At 41.4% G+C, this 19,405-nt stretch overlaps 1 protein-coding gene across 9 annotated transcripts in view; it reads left to right on the top strand.

Annotated features, from left to right (window-relative positions):
• The window catches only part of LARP4 (La ribonucleoprotein 4), an 84,631-nt gene that overhangs the window by 25,531 nt on the left and 39,695 nt on the right, over positions 1–19,405 (top strand). For all 9 annotated transcript variants that reach the window (XM_080659916.1, XM_080659917.1, XM_080659914.1 and 6 more), the window contains 4 exons: positions 5,941–6,077; positions 7,692–7,795; positions 11,313–11,423; positions 12,949–13,002. In XM_080659916.1, coding sequence (XP_080516042.1) covers positions 5,941–6,077; positions 7,692–7,795; positions 11,313–11,423; positions 12,949–13,002 — 406 coding nt within the window. The remainder of the gene's footprint in view (positions 1–5,940; positions 6,078–7,691; positions 7,796–11,312; positions 11,424–12,948; positions 13,003–19,405) is intronic.

The raw sequence follows: 19,405 nt of genomic DNA, 5'->3' as shown, positions 1-19,405 counted from the left end.
AAGGGAAATGAATGAAATGCCATTATAGTAATCAGTCATTAGCAAACGTTGTAGTTTGTTATTAATAATTATGTGTAACAGGATATTGTAAAAATTAAGTTAAAATTTTTTATTAAAACATTTCTCACATACCGTTATATTGGCTGGGCTGCAAAAATACTTGTTGCCGGCTGTGAGTTTGACATGCTTGCTTCAATTGGTTATGCAAAGGATATTCTATTCTCAGTAGAAAGATAATGAAATTTCTCTTGGATACCTTTTTAAAAATATACATTTTTATTGATTTCAGAGAGGAATATAAAAGGAGAGGGAGAGAGAGAGAGAGAGAAACATCAATGATGACAGATAATCATTGATTGGCTGCCTCCTGCACGCCCCCTATTGGGGATTGAGCCCACAGCCTGGGCATGTGTCCTGAGGGAATTGAGCTGTGACCTCCTGGTTCATGGGTCAACACTCAACCACTGAGCCACACTGACCAGGCTAACAATTTTATTTTAATTGATTTGAGAGAAAGAGCGATACATCGATTGGTTGTTCCACTTACTTACACATTCATTGGTTGCTTCTTGTATGTGTCCTGGCCAGGGATTGAACCCATAATCTTCGTGTATTGGGACAACGCTCCCAGGGGTGGGCAAACTTTTTGACTCGAGGGCCACAATGGGTTCTTCAACTGGACCGGAGGGCCGGAACAAAAGCATGGATTGAGTGTTTGTGTGAACTAATATAAATGCAAAGTAAAGGAGCGGAGGGGAGAGCAAGAGAACCCTCCGCTCTTTCGGCTCCGCGGGCCGGATAGAACAGCCGAACGGGCCGGATCTGGCCCACGGGCCGTAGTTTGCCCACGGCTGCTCTAACCAACTGAGCTACCTGGCCAGGGCCTCATGCGTGTTTTTAAAGCGAATATGAAGATTTGAACCTCTTGATTTGCATGATTTTGTGGGATTTTCTGGGTCAAGTGAAGAGTGAACTATTTTCAGAGGTCACCTCAGGCTGCTTTTGGAAAAAAAGGCTTTTATTTCTTTAGACACAGTACACTCTCAGCTTAGGTTTAATTGATTCCTCATCCTAAATATCTCCCTTTCCTTCTTTGTCTTCATAGTCTAGTACTGGCCCTAATATAAAAGCAAGAACCTTCTGGCTTTCTTTTCTCCAATCAGATACAGTTCATTTTCTGTAACATAGTTGTTATAGTTATTTTAAAATCTTTGCCTGTTACCTGGATCATTTGGGTGTCTGCTAATATTCTGAGTTTTTTTCTCTTGATTCTGTCATAATTTTCCTGCCTTTTTGCATGTCATAAATTTTGATTATATGCTGGACATTACTTATAAAAGAAGCTAGGAGCTGCAAGTGATATAATTTTTCCCTCTAGAAAAGATTTGAGCTTTCTTCTGGTAGGCAGAAGCAGATTGATTGCTTCAATCCAGTCAGGAATCAAGCTAGGTCAGGACTGAGCAGCCATTTTAATTATATTCGGTTCATCTCTAATTTATGTATATTCCTTAGGCATGGACTTCTCAGGCTTTTGATTTAGAAGTTGGCAGTTTTCTGTTACCTCAGTCCTGAAACATCAAGGGAGATTTAGTTGTCTTCTTCAGAGGCTTGAGATGAGCTCTTTAGCCTCTAACCTCTTACAGCTCTAAAATTGGGCAAAGGTCTTGTGGAGAAAACCTGTCTTGTGTGTGATGCAGGGTTCATTCTTTTTCCCCCTGGAACTTCCACAAGACCACAGAGATTTTATCTTTTCAACTTGACTCCCAACCTCTCATCTCCGTCCTTCGAACTCAGTTGTGTGGTGGAGGGCTTCTTTAGTTTCCAATTCATAATGCCAGTCCTGTGCAATTGCTGAAAGCTTTGCTGGTTTTACTCTGCTCCAGGATCTGCAAATGCCCTCAAGAAAGAAAGATTATCTTTCTGGAATTTCATTTTGTTCTTGTAGCTTCCACAGCTCTTCTTCTATCTTTGAACACGTAATTGTTTCAAGCCTTTTTAGTTGTTGCAGTGGAAGCTCTTGCTTGTCATAATTACCACATTTTGCTCAGCACGGTGTTACAGTTCAAACCAGCTGGGTGATTGATTGACATTTGTAGGTCAGCAAAATGGCCTTCAGTACATGTTATATATTAGTCATAATTATTCAAATCTAGATGTTATATCCATTAAGTTGACTTACTTCTGTGGAGTACAGTTTCTTTAAGGGTTTGACACAATGTTTTATAAGAATAGACCTGTTGAGAATCAGAATAAATTCAGGCTACAACTTTTTAGTTATGCAAATATTATGTTTATTGTTGTCTTATTTTCAGATTCTTAAAGAATTTTTCAGCCCTAGCTGGGTAGCTCATTTGGTTAGAGTGTGGTCCCAGTGTGCCAAGGTTGCAGGTTCAATATCCCCCATTAGGGCACATACAAGAATCAACCAATGAATGCATAAATAAGTGGAACAACAAATCGATGTCCCCGCCCCCCCGCGCGTCCCCGCCCCCCCGCGCGCCCCCCGGTCTCTCTCCCATTTTTAAAGTTCTTATTTTTGAAAAGTTTTTTATTTATTAGGGTGATGCTGATACAAGTATGTTATTCCTTTGGTGCTGAATTGAGTTTAACCTTTATTGGTTTTCCCTGTATTCTCAGTTTTTTTTCCCAAAGCAAATAACCTGTTGACAATTGTAACCTTTAAAAAGTAATTACTACTCTGTTTTAATATAATTTGAATTTAAAGGCCTTTGATCCTACTCTTTGCCAAGCGCTAGGGCTTTGAAACATGTTTGAACAACAAAGACCCTTTCTGGCTGGGGAGGTTGGGCGGCAAAACAGTAAAAGTAATAAATAAGCAAATTAGAAGTGTTAGGTGTTAATCACTATGGAAAAGTATTAAATAGAGCAGTGTAAGCAAGGGAAGGGACATCAGTAGTGCTTGGGTGGTTTCAGTTTTAAATAGATCATTAAGAACGTGGCTTTTAAGCATAGACTTCTAGATATTTATAACCAGACTGCTTCAAAGATTTGATGTGAACAAGGTATGGATTTTATTTTACTTCAGTTTGTTAAATAATATTTTATGTGTAAGATAGAAGTGTTTACGTACTTTTTAAAAATGTATCTTAAAGAATCTTTAGTCTTATTTTTTTTTTCCTAATTAGCAGTAATCACGCCTTAGATCAGCCGTGGGCAAACTACGGCCCGCGGGCCAGATCCGGCCCGTTCGGCTGTTCTATCCGGCTTGCAGAGCCGAAAGAGCAGAGGGTTCTCTTGCTCTCCCCTCCGCTCCTTTACTTTGAATTTATATTAGTTCACACAAACACTCCATCCATGCTTTTGTTCCGGCCCTCCGGTCCAGTTGAAGAACCCATTGTGGCCCTCGAGTCAAAAAGTTTGCCCACCCCTGCCTTAGATAAACCTCATTGGCTCTGATTCTGCCACTGTGTAAAGCTTTTTTTTTTTAATCCTCACCTCAGGATATTTTTCATTTGAATTTTAGAGAGAGTAGAAGAGAGGGAAAGATAGAGAGAAATATCCATGTGAGAGAAACACATCGATTGGTTGCTCCTGCACAAGCCCTGAACAAGGGCCCAGGCTGGGGAGGAGTCGGCAACTAAGGTACATACCCCTGATTGTAATTGAACCAGGGACCCTTCAGTTCGCAGGCCGACACTCTATCCACTGAGCCAAACTGGCTAGGGCATAGTCTTAATTTTTTTTTTTTTGAATATATTTTATTGATTTTTTACAGAGAGGAAGGAAGAGGGATAGAGAGTTAGAAACATCGATGAGAGAGAAACATCGATCAGCTGCCTCTTGCACACCCCCCACTGGGGATGTGCCCGCAACCAAGCCATGTGCCCTTGACCGGAATCGAACCTGGGACCCCTCAGTCCACAGGCTGACGCTCTATCCACTGAGCCAAACTGGTTTTGGCCATAGTCTTAATTTTTTAAATTTATTACTTAAATGTAAAATAAAATAAACATATTTATAAACAAATGCTAACATTCAGAAACTTAAAATCCTTCACAGTCCAACTCATGGCTTAAATTGCATATTCTAACATCAGTGATAAAGTGTTTATAAGATGGAACTACACTTTATATAATACTTTGTAACATACTTTTAAATTTAATACTAAAGCCTCTTTTCATATTAATATAATTCCATAAAATTCCTTGTTCAAAACTGTTGGGCCCAAAAGTTGAAGGGATTAAGCAAAAAACAAAACAGACAAAAAAAAGAACTCAGCGACACAGACAATAAATAGTATGTTGATTACCAGAGGGAAAGGAGAGGGCGAAGGGTGGTAGAAAAAAGTGTAGGGGGCATAAATAATGATGGAAGGAGACTTGGCTTGCAATGGTGAGCTCACAATACAGTATACAGATGATGTATTATAGAATTGTACACCCGAAACCTATACAATTTTATTAACCAACTAGTGGCCTGGTGCACAAAATTATTACGGGGGGGGGGAGGGGAGGAGATCCCTCAGCCCAGCCTGCACCCTCTCCAATCGGGGACATCCCTCTTGTAATCTGGGACCGCTGGCTCCTAACTGCTCACCTGCCTGCCTGACTGATCGCCCCTAACTGGCCTCCTCTGACGGCCTGATCTCGCCCCCAACTGCTTCTGCCTGCCTGATCACCCCTAACTGCCCTCCCTTGCTGGCCTGATCTCATCCCCAACTGCCCTCCCCTGCCAGCCTGGTTGCCCCCAACTGCCCTCCCCTGCCGGCCTGATCGCCCCTAACTGCCCCTGCCTGCCCCTAATTGCCCTCCCCTGCTGGCCTGATCTTGCCCCCAACTGCCCTCCCCTGCAGGCCTGATCTTGCCCCCAACTACCCTCCCCTGCAAGCCTGATCGCCCCTAATGGCCTCTGCCTCGGCCCCCACCACCATGGCTTTGTCTGGAAGGAAGTCGGAAGTCTGGAAGATGGCTGGTCAACCCGGTCTAATTAGCATTTTACCCTTTTAGTAGTATAGATAGATTATATAGGATAGCATTGCTTAACAGGGGGGGCAAGGGGGAGCCTTTTTCATCAGGAGGAGATGCTCTTGGCAACAAAAATATATAACCCCTATATCTGGACTGATAGCCAGTCATATGCACTATACTGTCAAACTGGTTATTAAAAATTGAACTGCTTCATTACACCAAACAGCTGTTGCCCTTAAAACCCCTCCTCAGCCCCCACCTTAGGTTCTGCCTTTGCACTTCACCCAGATTTGGTTCTGATTGGTCGGATTCTATGCCAGTCAGCGTCAAAAGCTCCGCCTCCTAGGCAGCCATTGGCTTCTTGCAGTTCACCCAGATTTGGTTCTGATTGGTCAGTTTCTATGCTAGTCAGCATCTCCGGGCCTATCAACAGGCCTGATCAGAGAGGCGGGGATGATTAGCAGCCCCAGTGGAGGCCCGAGAGAACGAGAGGCATGGCTGCTGGCCAGGCCCCGAGAGAAAGAGACAAGTGCTGATCAACGCTGGCATGGAGGCTATGGATCAGACCCTGCTTCTCTCTCCCCTGGCCTCTCTTTGGGATTGATCTGAAGCCCCCTCGGCAGTCAGTGCTGGGTCAGGGTGCCGGCAGCAGTGGCAGTCAGTGCTGGGTCGCCATGGCAACCCAGCACTGACTTCCTGGTTGGTTGAGCATTCGGTCTTTTTGGATGTTATGGACCCTGGGATTTTACATATTAGGATGTCACCTCAATAAATTCAATAAAAAAGTAAACAAAAAACTATTGGGCCCAGTGTATTTGGAGATTCAGAATCTTTCTGGAAGTTGTTAGAGCACATCTGTTGTATATTATATATTTTCATAATTGTGTTATTTCTGTAGCATAATTTTATTTTCCTAGACTTAGTGACAAAAGTGAATAAGGCATCTCTTTAGGTACTTTTAAGGAATTATTTGTTTTATAGGACTGTTGCTTCTGTTTATTTTTTTCCCCAGAGAAAATTTGTCAAAGGATCTTTACCTGATATCTCAAATGGACAGTGATCAGTTCATTCCAATTTGGACAGTTGCCAACATGGAAGAAATAAAAAAGCTAACCACAGACCCCGATCTAATTCTTGAAGTATTGAGATGTATGTAAAGCATACCTTTTAGCTTATTCTTTAAGTCAAAATATTAAATGTTCTTTTAATTTCTGATTAGACAGAATTGTTTTAAGTTCCTATTTTTTACTACTGTATTCCAATCATTTATCTTTACTGACTGGTATATAGCTTCTGTATCAATTTTATACCTTCATTGTTAATCTTGATACCCAGTTACACATATAAGCAATTAAATCTCAGTTTTCTGGGCTATTAGAAAGTATTATGTATCATTTTCACACTCTTTAAAGCAATCTATTTCAAACTTTTGAACCCATGCAGTACATTTTACATATACCACATACCCACACACAACAAATGCTACACAGATTAATACTAAATGCTTACAACAAACTCATTTCTTTTAGTCTAAACTGATTCACAACCTATTAAAGAGTTGTAACCTACAGTTTGACAAACACTGCTCTAAAATTTGGTAAGGAATTTATATTTTCTTTGAGGTTCTAAGAATTTTTAGTGATGTTTGTATCTTGTAAGTATTTCTTGGTAACCTGTCTTATGTGGTTTTTGCTAAGTACTGGATTGAATAAAGGCAGATCTTAATTTTTTTATGAAATATGTTGCTGGAAATGTTTAAAAGTTAAATATAGCAAGTCCAATAATAGACTTACTACTTGGGAGTAAAGGATTTTCATTATCAGAAGGCTAAAAACATTTTGTGAAATAATCTCTGATTGGTTTGTGCAGACATCATTTCTTAAAATGATCCAATCTTATGTGTAATTCTTGGTTTAAGCACTTCTTTTTTTTAAATATATATATATATTTTTAATTATTTCAGAAAGGAGAGGTGAGGGAGAAAGATAGAAACATAAATGATGAGAGAGAATCATTGATGGGCTGCCTCCTGCACGGACCCTTCTGGGGATCGAGCCCACAACCTGGGCATGTGCCCTTGACTGGAATCGAACCTGGGACCCTTCAGTCCATAGGCCGACGCTCTATCCACTGAGCCAAACCAGTTAGGGCAAGCACTTCTTAGACTGTAATTTTTAAAAAATATATTTTTATTGATTTCAGAGAAGAAGGGAGAGGGAGAAAGAGAAACATCAGTGATGAGAGAGAATCATTGATCAGCTGCCTCCTGCACAACCCCTGCTGGGGATCCAGCCCCAAACCCAGGCCTGTGCCCTTGACTAGAATCGAACCTGGGACCCTCCAGTCCACAGGCCGACGCTCTATCCACTGAGCCAAACCGGTCAGGGCATCTTCACATATTAAGACTTACTGCATTCCCCCAAATAGGGAATAAATAATGTGGTATTTGTATACGGAGAAATTGCCTTATTAGATATGTGTTGCATGCTCCTTGAAGGCTTTTTTTTCCCCCACCACAACACAGTGGCAAGTCAGAAAGTAGGTACTCTGAATATTTTTGTTCAAAGAATAACATTTGACAATGTTCTTTGTATAATCTCAAAATATTTTATTGTAACTTTAATCTTTGATTCTACAACTTAATTTCTTTGGAATAATAACGTCTGCTAATTTATTCAGTTGGGAATAGAAATGAATAGCTTGTTTTTAATGGCATTACTATCTACTTGTCACTTTTGAATGACATCTTTTTTAAAATTTCAGCTTCTCCTATGGTACAAGTTGATGAGAAGGGTGAGAAAGTGAGACCAAGTCATAAGCGTTGTATCGTGATTCTTAGAGAGATTCCTGAAACAACACCAATAGAGGTAAATTATTAAGTATTGTTAAAGCTAAGTACGCTTTACCTTTTAAATTGGAGGAGTTAAAATAAACAAGCAAAGTGTGTCAATGTCCTCATATCTGTTTCTGTGAATAGGATAAATACTAACTTGTTTTATAAACTTTGAAATTTTTGAAGAATGGTGCAGAGGGAGGAAGAAGATATGATTGTATGTTTTTAGTAGGGGAAACTGAAACTTTCAATATATTGATTTGACCGAATGGCAATTAAGATATAAACAGGTGCTTTTGGAAAGTTGAGATTCATCTGGAAGAAATGAAGACGAAAAATATGAATAAGGATTAATGGGTCAGGACTAACCCGTCTGGTGAGCAAAATATAAAGCAAAGTTGCAGCAGCCCAGCTGGTGTGGCTCATGAGCATTGACCTATGAGCTAGGATGGTTGTATTCCCGGTCAGGGCATATACCTGGGTTGCAGGCTCAATCCCCAGTGTGTAGCGTGCAAGAGGCAGCTGAGCAATGAGTCTCTCTCATCATTGATGTTTCTACTTGTCTTTCCCTCTTCCTTCCTCTCAGAAAACAATAGAAAAATTTGTATATTAAAGCAAAGCTGCAGTTATAAAGATACTATAGTACAGGTACAAAAGTAAAATAATACTTGAATGAAGCAGTAGAATCCAGAAATAGGCTCTTTTATACAACAATGTATGTATAATAGCATTTACTTGATAATTAGGTTCTTCCAAGTATTGTGCAATATACTTCAGTTATTTAAAGCCTCAGGTTTTATTATCTGTTTTACAGACAAAGTTAACTGAGCTTTAGGATAGTTAAATAAGTTCGCTAAGGACACATGGGCTGTTCAAATGACAGAGTCTGGATTTGAACTTGATCTCTCTGATTTCAAAGCCTGTGTTCCTTAACCACTAAGCCAGAGAACTTCACACTGAGTTGTCATGTTAAGGCATAGTAAATTAGAGAAGAGGAGAATTAATCAGTTACTGATACATGGCAATTGACTAAACAGGTTAGACTTTTGCCACCTAACATATTCATCTTTTTGTTTAGAGTTCATTTAGTGTTATATCTCCAGAATGCAGTGAAAGAGATTGGAAAAGAAACTCTCACGAGATCTTTGATTTAAAATTATGAACTATGTCAAAAGTAACAAATTGAAAGGAAGATTGCAGAATAGGAAGAATATTTGCAATATTAAGAAACAATGTAGAGTATATGCAAGCCTGAATTCTAGATCCAAACTGCCTCAATCTGAATTCTAGCCTTTTTACTTGCTAGTTCTATGACCTTGGGTAAGTTTCTTGACCCTCTATTGCCTCTTTCTCATCTGTTAAATGGGATAATAGTAACAAGTAATTCATAAAATTTTTGTGAGAAGTTAGTATATAAAGAGCAGTAGCAAGCATATAAAAGCACTCGAAGGTTAGACATTATTATCATTTAAAAAAATATATATTTTTTATTGAATTCTGAGAGGAGGAAGGGAGAGTGAGAGAGAGAGAGAGATAAAAACATCAGTGATGAGAGAGAATCATTGATTGCCTGCCTCCTGCATGCCCCTACTGGGAATTGAACCGTGACTTTCTGGTTCATAGGACCATGCTCAAATCCTGAGCCACGCCATCCGGGTCCATTGTTATCACTAGAGCTCACACACATGGAAAACATTAAATAAAAGGAACGACGCAGCCGAAACCGGTTTGGCTCAGTGGATAGAGCGTCGGCCTGTGGACTTAAGGGTCCCGGGTTCGATTCCGGTCAAGGGCATGTACCTTGGTTGCGGGCACATCCCCAGTGGGAGGTGTGCAGGAGGCAGCTGATCGATGTTTCTCTCTCATCGATGTTTCTAGCTCTCTATCCCTCTCCCTTCCTCTCTGTAAAATATCAATAAAATATTAAAAAAAAAAAAAAAAAAAAGGAACGAGGCAGCAACATACTGTTCCTTAAAAAAAAGTATATCCAGCTGGCGTGACTCAGTGGTTGAGCATCATATGAACCAGGAGGTCAGGGCACATGCCTGGGTTGTAGGCTCCATCCCTAGTGTGGGGCGTGCAGGAGGCAGCTGATTAATGATTCTCTCTCATCATTGATGTTTCTCTCTTTCTCTCCCTCTCTGAAATCAATAAAAATACATTTAAAAAAAAAAGAGTAAAGCAAGTACAGATGACTAAAATAGCCAGAGAATGTCGACCTAGGCCCTAAAAACTAAAATTCAGATTAAAATGAGATATGGGTCCTGCCAGTGTTGCTCAGTGATCGAGCACCAATGTATGAATCAGGAAGTCCTGGTTCCATTTATACTGATATTTCACCATGACAAAAAGTGTCTCTCAGGCAACAAACAAGGGGAGAATGCTTTTGTTGTTGGGAAAATTGAAGATTAGCACAACTTTAAAACATTTAGAGGCCATCAAGAGTGCTAATGTTGCTGTAAGGGTGTGAAAGTGCTCACAAAACAATAATCACAGGCAATTGAATAGGTAGTAAAATGGTTGATTTGGATAAAGGAATAGCAGTGATACATGAAAAATTAGTTTAAGGCTAGTAAAGGGTACTTTGATAAATTTAAGAAAAGTGTTTATAGATTAAACAGTATATTAGACGTACTATTCATAATAATAAAAGGCTAATATGCAAATGATCATCATGCCGTGATGACTGATCAGCAGGGACCTGAGGCTGTGTGGCGCCAGGCCGGGGGACCTCAGGCTGCACCCCCCTCCCCGGTGCCAGGCCAGGGACTTGAGGCTGCCCGCCCGCCCCAAGTGGGGCTTGATGTGGGTGGGACTAGCCGGGTCTGGGTCTCCTGCATTTTCAAAGCGCATGGGGGTGGTGGGTGGGGACTTTGATTCTGGGTCCTGTGGCACGCCCCAGACTCTTGACAGGAGGGAGATTTTCATATACATTTTACTAATTTTCTTTCATCTCTGACACTTCTATTATAGAGAAAGGGTAAATAGCAATATTAAAATATTTCCTCTAATTCCCCTTTAATGTGCACAAATTTCGTGCATTGGGTCACTAGTGTATAAGAAAGGTTAAAACAATCACTGTAACAGATTAATTCAATTTAAATGATTTCTAATATGAAAACATGATTTTAATTTTTAAACAAATTGTTTCTCGAACAGCCTCCCTGAGTGAATTAAAGAACTGAGGTTCCACTGTACTTAGCACCTAGAAAATGTTAAGGGAGGACATACATTTCCTTTCTTTCCATTTTTTATTTTTTATTGTGGCATGATGATTTTTCTGTAAGAAAAATTTAGCTTGCTACTAGGAGTGAAATACTTCAGTTTTGATTATAAAATAGGGCTCCATTCCTAAATCATACACAATATTTATGCTATAACTATACATGTTTTTGTTTCAGAATAAAACCTGCTCTCAATAGAAAAATGGTAGAAGCCATAAAACAGTTAACAAGTAAAGAAATAGAAAGGACCAAAAGTCAGGAGAAGAAATACCTATTATTGATATTTTTAGAATTAACTAAAGTTTTGGATTTTTTTTTTTTTTTTAGGAAGTGAAAGCTTTGTTCAAGAATGAAAACTGCCCCAAGGTGATAAGCTGTGAGTTTGCACACAATAGCAATTGGTATATCACTTTCCAGTCAGACACCGATGCACAACAGGTAAGAATAAAACTTTTCTTCTAATTTTAGTTCTAGTGATAAAAGGAGTGGTATATTTTAATTGAGAAAATGTGTGTTTACAGCACTGTCTATAAAGACTGTTGAGCAACTTCTTCACCTTTTTGGTTTTGCTTATTAATGGTTTAATTTTTGATCATCTGCCTAAAGACTTTTCAGTTTTAATTTGAGAAATTTATTTCTATCAAAAAAAAATTAACATGGGAGTTTGGAAATCATATATTAGTAGTTAGTATTTCTACTACATAGTAGGCCTACAGTAAATATATTAACTTTCTGATTCTTGAAATTTCGATACTATGATTTTACTCTTAATGTTGCCCTACTTAAAATATTATTTCTTTGAAACAGAAACATGTCTAATAGCATTTTAAAACCTCTTATTGGTTTTTGTTGTTTCTGTTTTTGGTTTGAGGGTTTTGTGTGTGTGTATTTTTTTTCCTGTTAATCCTCACCTAAAGATATTTTGCTGTTGATCTTCTTTTTTTTTTTTTTTAAGAGAGAGTGGAATGGAGGGGGAGAGACAGAGAAAGAAGCATCTATGTGAGAGAGACACATCAATTAGTTGCTTCCTGCACATGCTCTGATTTGGGGCTGCGATCAAGCCTGTTCACTGAGGTACCGGCCCTTGACTGGAATCAAACCCAAGACCCTTCAGTTCACAGGCCAATACTCTGTCCACTGAGACAAACCGGCCAGGGCTTTTTTTTTTTTTTTTTTTTTCTTTCTTTTTTAAAATTTTTACCTTGGAAGGCTGTCTGATTGAACCATTTAAAAAAATATGTAGCCCGGCCGAAACCGGTTTGGCTTAGTGGATAGAGCGTCGGCCTGCGGACTGAAGGGTCCCGGGTTCGATTCCGGTCAAGGGCATGTACCTTGGTTGCGGGCACATCCCCAGTGGGGGGTGTGCAGGAGGCAGCTGATCGATGTTTCTCTCTCATCGATGTTTCTAGCTCTCTATCCCTCTCCCTTCCTCTCTGTAAAAAATCAATAAAATATATTTAAAAAAAAAGAAAAAGCTACCATTTAAAAAAAAAAAAAATAAAAAAAAAAAAATAAAAAATATGTAGCCCGACCAAGCATGGCTCAGTGGTTGAGCGTCGATCTATGAATCAGGAGGTTAAGGTTCGATTCCTGGTCAGGCCACATTGTGGGCTTGGTCCCCAGTTGGGGATGTGCAGGAAGCAGCCAATCAGTGATTCTCTCTTCATCATTGATGTTTCTATTATCTCTCTCCCTCTCCCTTCTTCTCTAAAATCAATAAAAATATATTTTTAAAAAAGTGACATTTTGGGATTCTTTTGAATTGTGTGCATTTTATCTGCACATTTTAGCTGAGATCTTAAAATTTTTTCTTTTTCATTCCATATCACCTGTATAATGGAATCACCTTCATAATTCTTTTATTGTTTAGTTTAGTTGCTAATACCAAAATCAGGATAGAATAAAGATGGCCTTAATGAAATGTCTGAATGCTGATGAAAGTTCCTTTCTGCTTTGTTAACAGGCTTTTAAATATTTGAGAGAAGAAGTTAAAACATTTCAGGGCAAGCCAATCATGGTAAGAAACATTTGTTAGTAAGACTAGCATCTAACAAGAAAGATTTTTGTTTGTCTATTTGAGAATTTTAAAAATACAAATGGATAATATTTTCTAAAACCCATAATGATTTTCAAGAAATTTCTGACTTATGTGACATGCTACTTCAGAAAATTAGTTGATGGGACATCGAAACACTTTCTATACAGCAATTCTTTTTTAAAGCATAACTTCATACATTATAAGTTTTAGTTAGATGCTGATTAACAACATGTAAGGTAATCCCAGATCTCAAAATGAATAGAAATAATTTTTTAGTAACAAAGTGGAAAGCATTTGTAATGCTTTCATCCTCATCTCAATTCACTACATCATTACATTAACATTCAACCATTTAGAAAACCTCACTTTCTTTACATGTCTGATCTGTCCTCAGGTTACATGAAATCTGCCTTCAAAACTTCTTTCAATCATTATTGCCATTGTTCAGACTTTAATTAGAGTAGCCTTTGAACTGTGAGGCCTTCAGCATTTCCCCCTTACAGTTCATTCTCCACGTTACTACCAGAGTTACCATCTAAGATAGAATCCTAAACACTCACTTACTTTGACATGCTCCTCTTTCCTTAAGTAATACAGAGTGAGGGAAGAGTAGGTTTATAGTTGATCATATGGAAAATAATACAATAATAAATAATAATACAAAAATAACCTGTTTCACACCCTCACAACTGTAAACCTACTTTGCCCCACCCTGTATAATAATATTTGTAAGTGCAACACATTATTCTTATTAAATCTTATTGAGCTCTTACTGTATATCAGTTTCTGTTCTAATCACCATTATATGTATAGTCTTTAATTCTTATGAGAACCTAATGAGGTAGGTACTTGTTTTCTCTCTCACTTTTTTTAAATCCTCACCTGAAGATATGCTTATTGACTTTAGAGGGAGGGGAAGAAAAAAAAAGAGAGAGAGAAACATCCATTGGAGAAACATTGATTGCCTCCCATACACATGCGCACGTGCCCCAATAAGGGATCAAACCACAATTTTTCTGGTATATGGAACAATGCTCCAACCATCTGTTTTCTCTATTTTACTGGTAAGGAAAGTGAGGCATGAGAGTTACCTGTCCAGTTTCACACAACTAGTAAGTAGAAGAACCAGGATGAGAGGAGCTTAAATTTAATAAGAGACTAGAGGCCCAGTGCATGAAATTTGTGCATGGGGTGTGTGTGTGTGTGTGTCCCTCAGCCCAGCCTGCACCCTCTCCAATCTGGGACCCCACTGGGATCAGGCCTAAACGGGCAGTCGGACATCCCTCTCACAATCTACGACTGCTGGCTCCCAACCGCTCGCCTGCCTGCCTGATTGCTCCTAACTGCTTCTGCCTGACAGCCTGATCACCCCCTAACCACTCCCCTGCCGGCCCAGTTGCCCCTAACTGCCCTCCCTTGCCAGCCAGGTCACCTCTAACTGCCCTCCCCTGCAGGCCTAGTCGCCTCCAACTGCCCTCCCCTGCTGGCCTGGTCCCCCCCCAACTGCTCTCCTTTGCTGGCCTGATCCCTCCCAATTGCCCTCCCCTGCTGGCCTGATTGCCCACAACTGCCTGCCCCTGCCGGCCATCTTGTGGCGGCCATCTTGTGTCCACATGGGGGTGGCCATCTGGTGTGTGGGAGTGATGGTCAATCTTCATATTATCTCTTCATTAGAAAGGATTACATGTCAGACACTATTCTAAGAACTTGATGTATTTAAATCTCATTATTGCTATGTGGTAGGTGGTATTATTACTTTTTATATTACAGATGAAGCTCTCTGCCAGTTGTCATCTTACTTCCTCTGCCTCTAAAGCTCTTCTCACTATTATCTCCTTTCCCTGATTGAGGCTATAAAGATTTTCTCCTGGGTCTTATAATAGCTTTTAAGTTTTATATATTGGAGTTAGGACTTAGAAACATCTGGAATTAATTTGATGCAGTATAAGATGGGTCTAATTTCATTTTTTTCTCTCAAAAATTAGAAAGTCATTCTCAACAGTTGTTGAGTGGTCTGTCCTACAAATTATGTATAATCTTGCATATATCATACCTGTTTCAGGTTCTCTATTCTGCCACTCTCTACTGAACCAACATTTCTGTTTTAATTATCATAGTTTTAGATATCCTTATTTCCTTATGCAAGTTCTCCCTCCTCATTGTTATTTTTTAGGATTGTCTTGGTTATTCTTAAACCACTAGAGGCCTGGTGCATGAAAATTCATGCACTGGAGTGGGGGTGGTCCCTTGGCCCGGCCTGCTCCTTCTCACAGTTCGGGAGCCCTCAGAGGCAGGAGGCAACCCGGTGATCAGGGGAAGGCAATGCCCCATCACACCTCTGCTGCTGCCACTGCCAGCAGCACAAGCCTCGGCTGGCCCTGGTTACCTGAGCCTCGGGTGGCCCTGGGTGGCCCTGGGTGGCTGGGCAGCCACCATCCGAGGCTTGCCTGTGCCTTGGGCCAGCCCTGGGTGGCTGGGGGGCTGAGGGGACTGGGAGACTCCAGAGGCAGTTGCATGGAGCGGCCGGGCCTGCTGGCCGCCCCAGTGGGACTGAGAGGACTGGCCGTCACTATCTTGTGGCTGTGGGCACTGCCATCTTTGAGGGCGGGGCAGTCAATTAGCATATTCCCTCCTTATTGGCTGTGGGCGCCGCCATATTTGTGACGGCATGAGGGTCAATCAGCATATTTCCTCTATTAGATAGGATTACTTTCCCATATGCACAACCAAATAAAAACCCTCTATAGTAATAAAAGTGTAATATGCAAATTGACTGAATGGCTAAACAGTGGAATGACCATTTGGATGACCTTCCGGATGAAGCCGGGGCTGCAAGGGCCAAACCCCTTGCATGAATTTTGTGCATCAGGCCTCTAGTCTATATGTGTGAATGTGCGTGTGGCTAATATGCTAAGTGTCCGACCATCCGATTGGTCACTATGAGGTTCACTGACCACCAGAGGGCATACTCTCAACTGGAGTTGCTGAGCTGCAGTGACTTGGCAGTGACAGTTCTTGTGTGACACACCCTGAAACCAGAGAGGAGGGAGCCTGATTCCTAGTGGGGAAACATGATTTCACCTTCAGTGGTGGGTTATGTTGTTGCTGGGGCACTATTGGCCCCAAAGCTGGTTTATTGCACACTTGCATTTGCGTTCCACACCCTATACCACAGCAACTTTGCAGTGCCCTCTTGCATTCCGGGACCCCTTGGGGGATGTCAGAGAGTCGGTTTCAGACTTATCCCCGTAGGCCAGGCAGAGGGACCCCACCTTCCGGAGGGCCCACGAGAGGTTGGCTCTAGGGTGTGTCCAGCCCATCTTGCCCAGTCCCACCCCGCCAGCCACCTTCTAATGAATTTTCTTTCAATGTGCACGAATCTGTGCACCGTGCCACTAGACTTACCTAATAATAGACAAACATGTAAATTGACCGTACCTCTGCTATGCCCATAGCCAATCAGGAGTGAGTATGCAAATTAACCTGACAAAGATGGAAGGTTAATTTGCATAAGCAGGCGCGGAGTAGCCGGGCGGGGCAGGACGCATGCTATGAGGCCGGGGAGGGAGGGGGGCGGAGGGAGCTACAGGAGCAGTACTCTGGCTGGGAGTGAGGACTTGCTGGCTCCCGGGCAGCCGGGAGCAAAGCCAGGGGAAAGAAGGCCCATTCTTGCACAAATCTTGAAATAAATGCAATGCATTTAATATATTGCTTATCCTGGGGGACAATGACAGTTTTACTCTACATTATTCAACATTATAACTTCGTAATGAGGATATTTCTCTGTTAATTCAGGTCTATTGTGTTTTTTAATTAGTTCCTTAAAGTAATTTTTGTTGCTTTTCCCCCCTCTCCGTTGTGTCTTAGTGATTAAAAAATAAAGACCACATTATTATATGTAGCAACCTTGCCTAACTCCTTTATTACATCTAGTGGTTTGTTGGCTCTTTGGATTATCTGTCTGAGAGATCATATCATCTATAAATAGTATTTTGATCCTTACTCTCATTTCTTATAGCTTATTACTTTTCCTGAGATTTCAGGTGTAGTGGAAAATGTATACATATTTCATTATAAAATATTTTTCTTTTTTCCCTGCCATTTGGTTTTTATTTATGGTTCTTTTGATTAGTCATCACAGCAGTGTTCTTTCTAAGAGATTCACACATTCTCATTAATTTTCATATCATTCATTAAAATTGACCTAGCACCTAGAAAGACAGGTGCAGGATCCAGAAGTCCTATATTACAGCACTTGATGTTGTTTTCAGTTTTAAGCTCTTTGATCTTGGGAGTGTCAAGTTACTTCTGAGGTCTTGGTTTATTTCTTTGAAATGTTTATGCTTTTCGTTTCTGAAGTCCTGTGATACAAAAGCAGTGATCTTAGAGTACAAAGAGATGAAGTGAATAATCCATCTATTTCTGCATATATTGATAATTTCATTAAGAGACAGTGCTTCATCTCATTTCAGTTGGCTTTGGTAACTAGGAATATTAAATTTTATCTGGGTTTCATATAGATGATATCTATGTCAATAGAAAATATTTTCTTATATTTCTGTTGTATATTTTATTATTTCATAATTTGAAGCTAAGAAAGTGAAACAATATTAAATAATTAAGTCCCTTCAGTCCTTTTCACCAGAGATGACAAGAGAGCAGTTTTTTTCTATGTCCATCTAAGAATTTTTTTCTCTCTACATAAATGGGAATGTACAATAGACACTCATCTACTTATTTCACATAATAGAGCTTCAGCATCTCTTCATTCACTATTGTTTTGAGTATATACACTACTTTGTTCATGCACATCATGATTTATCCATTTTTCTCCATGTATAAACATTAAGTTGTTTATCTAAAACTAGAGGCCCTGTGCACGAAATTCGTGCATGGGATGTGTGTGTCCCTCAGCCCAGCCTGCACCCTCCAATCTGGGACCCCTCGAGGGATGTCCGACTGCCCGTTTAGTCGGACAGTCAGACATCCCTCTCACAATCCAGTACTGCTGGCTCCCAACTGCTTGCCTGCCTGCCTTCCTGATTGCCCCTAACCGCTTCTGCCTGCCAGCCTGATCACCCCCTAACCACTCCCCTGCCAGCCTTATTGATGCCTAACTGCCTTCCTCTGTAGGCCTGATCGCCCCCAACTGCCCTCCCTTGCAGACCTGGTCCCTCCCAACTGCCCTCCCCTGCTGGCCATCTTGTGGTGGCCATCTTGTGTCCACATGGGGCAGCCATCTTTGACCACATAGGGGCAGCCATCCTGTGTGTTGGAGTGACAGTCAATTTACATATTACTCTTTTATTAGGTAGGATAGAGGCCTGGTGCACGGGTGAGGGCCAGCTGGTTTGCCCTGAAGGGTGTCCTGGGTCAGGGTGGGGGTTCCCTTGGGCGTGGGGCGGCCTGGGCGAGGGGCCTGTGGTGGTTTGCAGGCTGGCCACGCCCCCCGGCGACCCAAGCGGAGGCCCTGGTATCTGGGATTTATTTATCTTCTATAATTGAAACTTTGTATCCTTGAGTGGAGGCCTGGGCCAGCCAGGGCTGCTGAAGCTTGGCTTCCTTCATTGCCAGGGGAAACTCAAGCCTCCTGCTCTCTCCAGCTCCATGGCTGCCGCCATTTTTGTTGGGATTTATTTATCTTCTATAATTGAAACTTTGTAGCCTTGAGTGGAGGACTGGGCCTGCCAGGGTGTGTGGGAAGCTTGGCTTCCTCCATTACCGGGGAAACCCAAGCGTCCTGCTCTCTCCATGGCTGCAGCCATCTTGGTTGGGTTAATTTGCATACTCGCTCCTGATAGGCTGGTAGGCGTGGCTTGTGGTTGAAGCGGAGATACAGTAAACTTGCATATTACTCTTATTAGATAGGATAATAGAAGGGTAACTTGCTAATTAGACTGAACATCCTCTGGACATATTCCAGATGTCCTTCCTGACAAAGCTGAGCTGGAGGGAAACCAGCCAGGTCCCAGGTGCCTGTGGGTGGCTGGAGGGAAGCCAGCCCGGGTTCCAGGTGCCAGAGGGAAGCCAGTGCCAGCAACCAGGGGAAGAAAGGCCTAATCTTGCATGAATTTTTGTGCATCAGGCCTCTAGTTTGTTTATAAATAGCTAGAGGTCTGGTACACAAATTCATGCACCTGTGGGGTCCCTTGGCCTGGCCTGTGGGATCGGGCCAAAATCACTCTCTGACATCCCCCAAGGGGCCCTGGATTGTAAGAGGGCACAGGCCAGGCCGAGGGACCCCACTGGTGCATGATTGGAGCCAGGGAGAGATGCGGGAGGCTGGCCAGCCGTGGAGGGACTGCGGGAGGGCTCCAAGGTGTGTCTGGCCCGTCTCGCTCAGTCCTGATCGGCCGGACCTCAGCAGCAAGCTACCTACTGG

Source organism: Plecotus auritus (genome assembly GCF_963455305.1).
Source record: "Plecotus auritus genome assembly, chromosome: 3".
In the NCBI taxonomy this organism is placed as follows: Eukaryota; Metazoa; Chordata; class Mammalia; order Chiroptera; family Vespertilionidae; genus Plecotus; species Plecotus auritus.
This window is presented reverse-complemented; position numbering and strand designations above follow the sequence as displayed.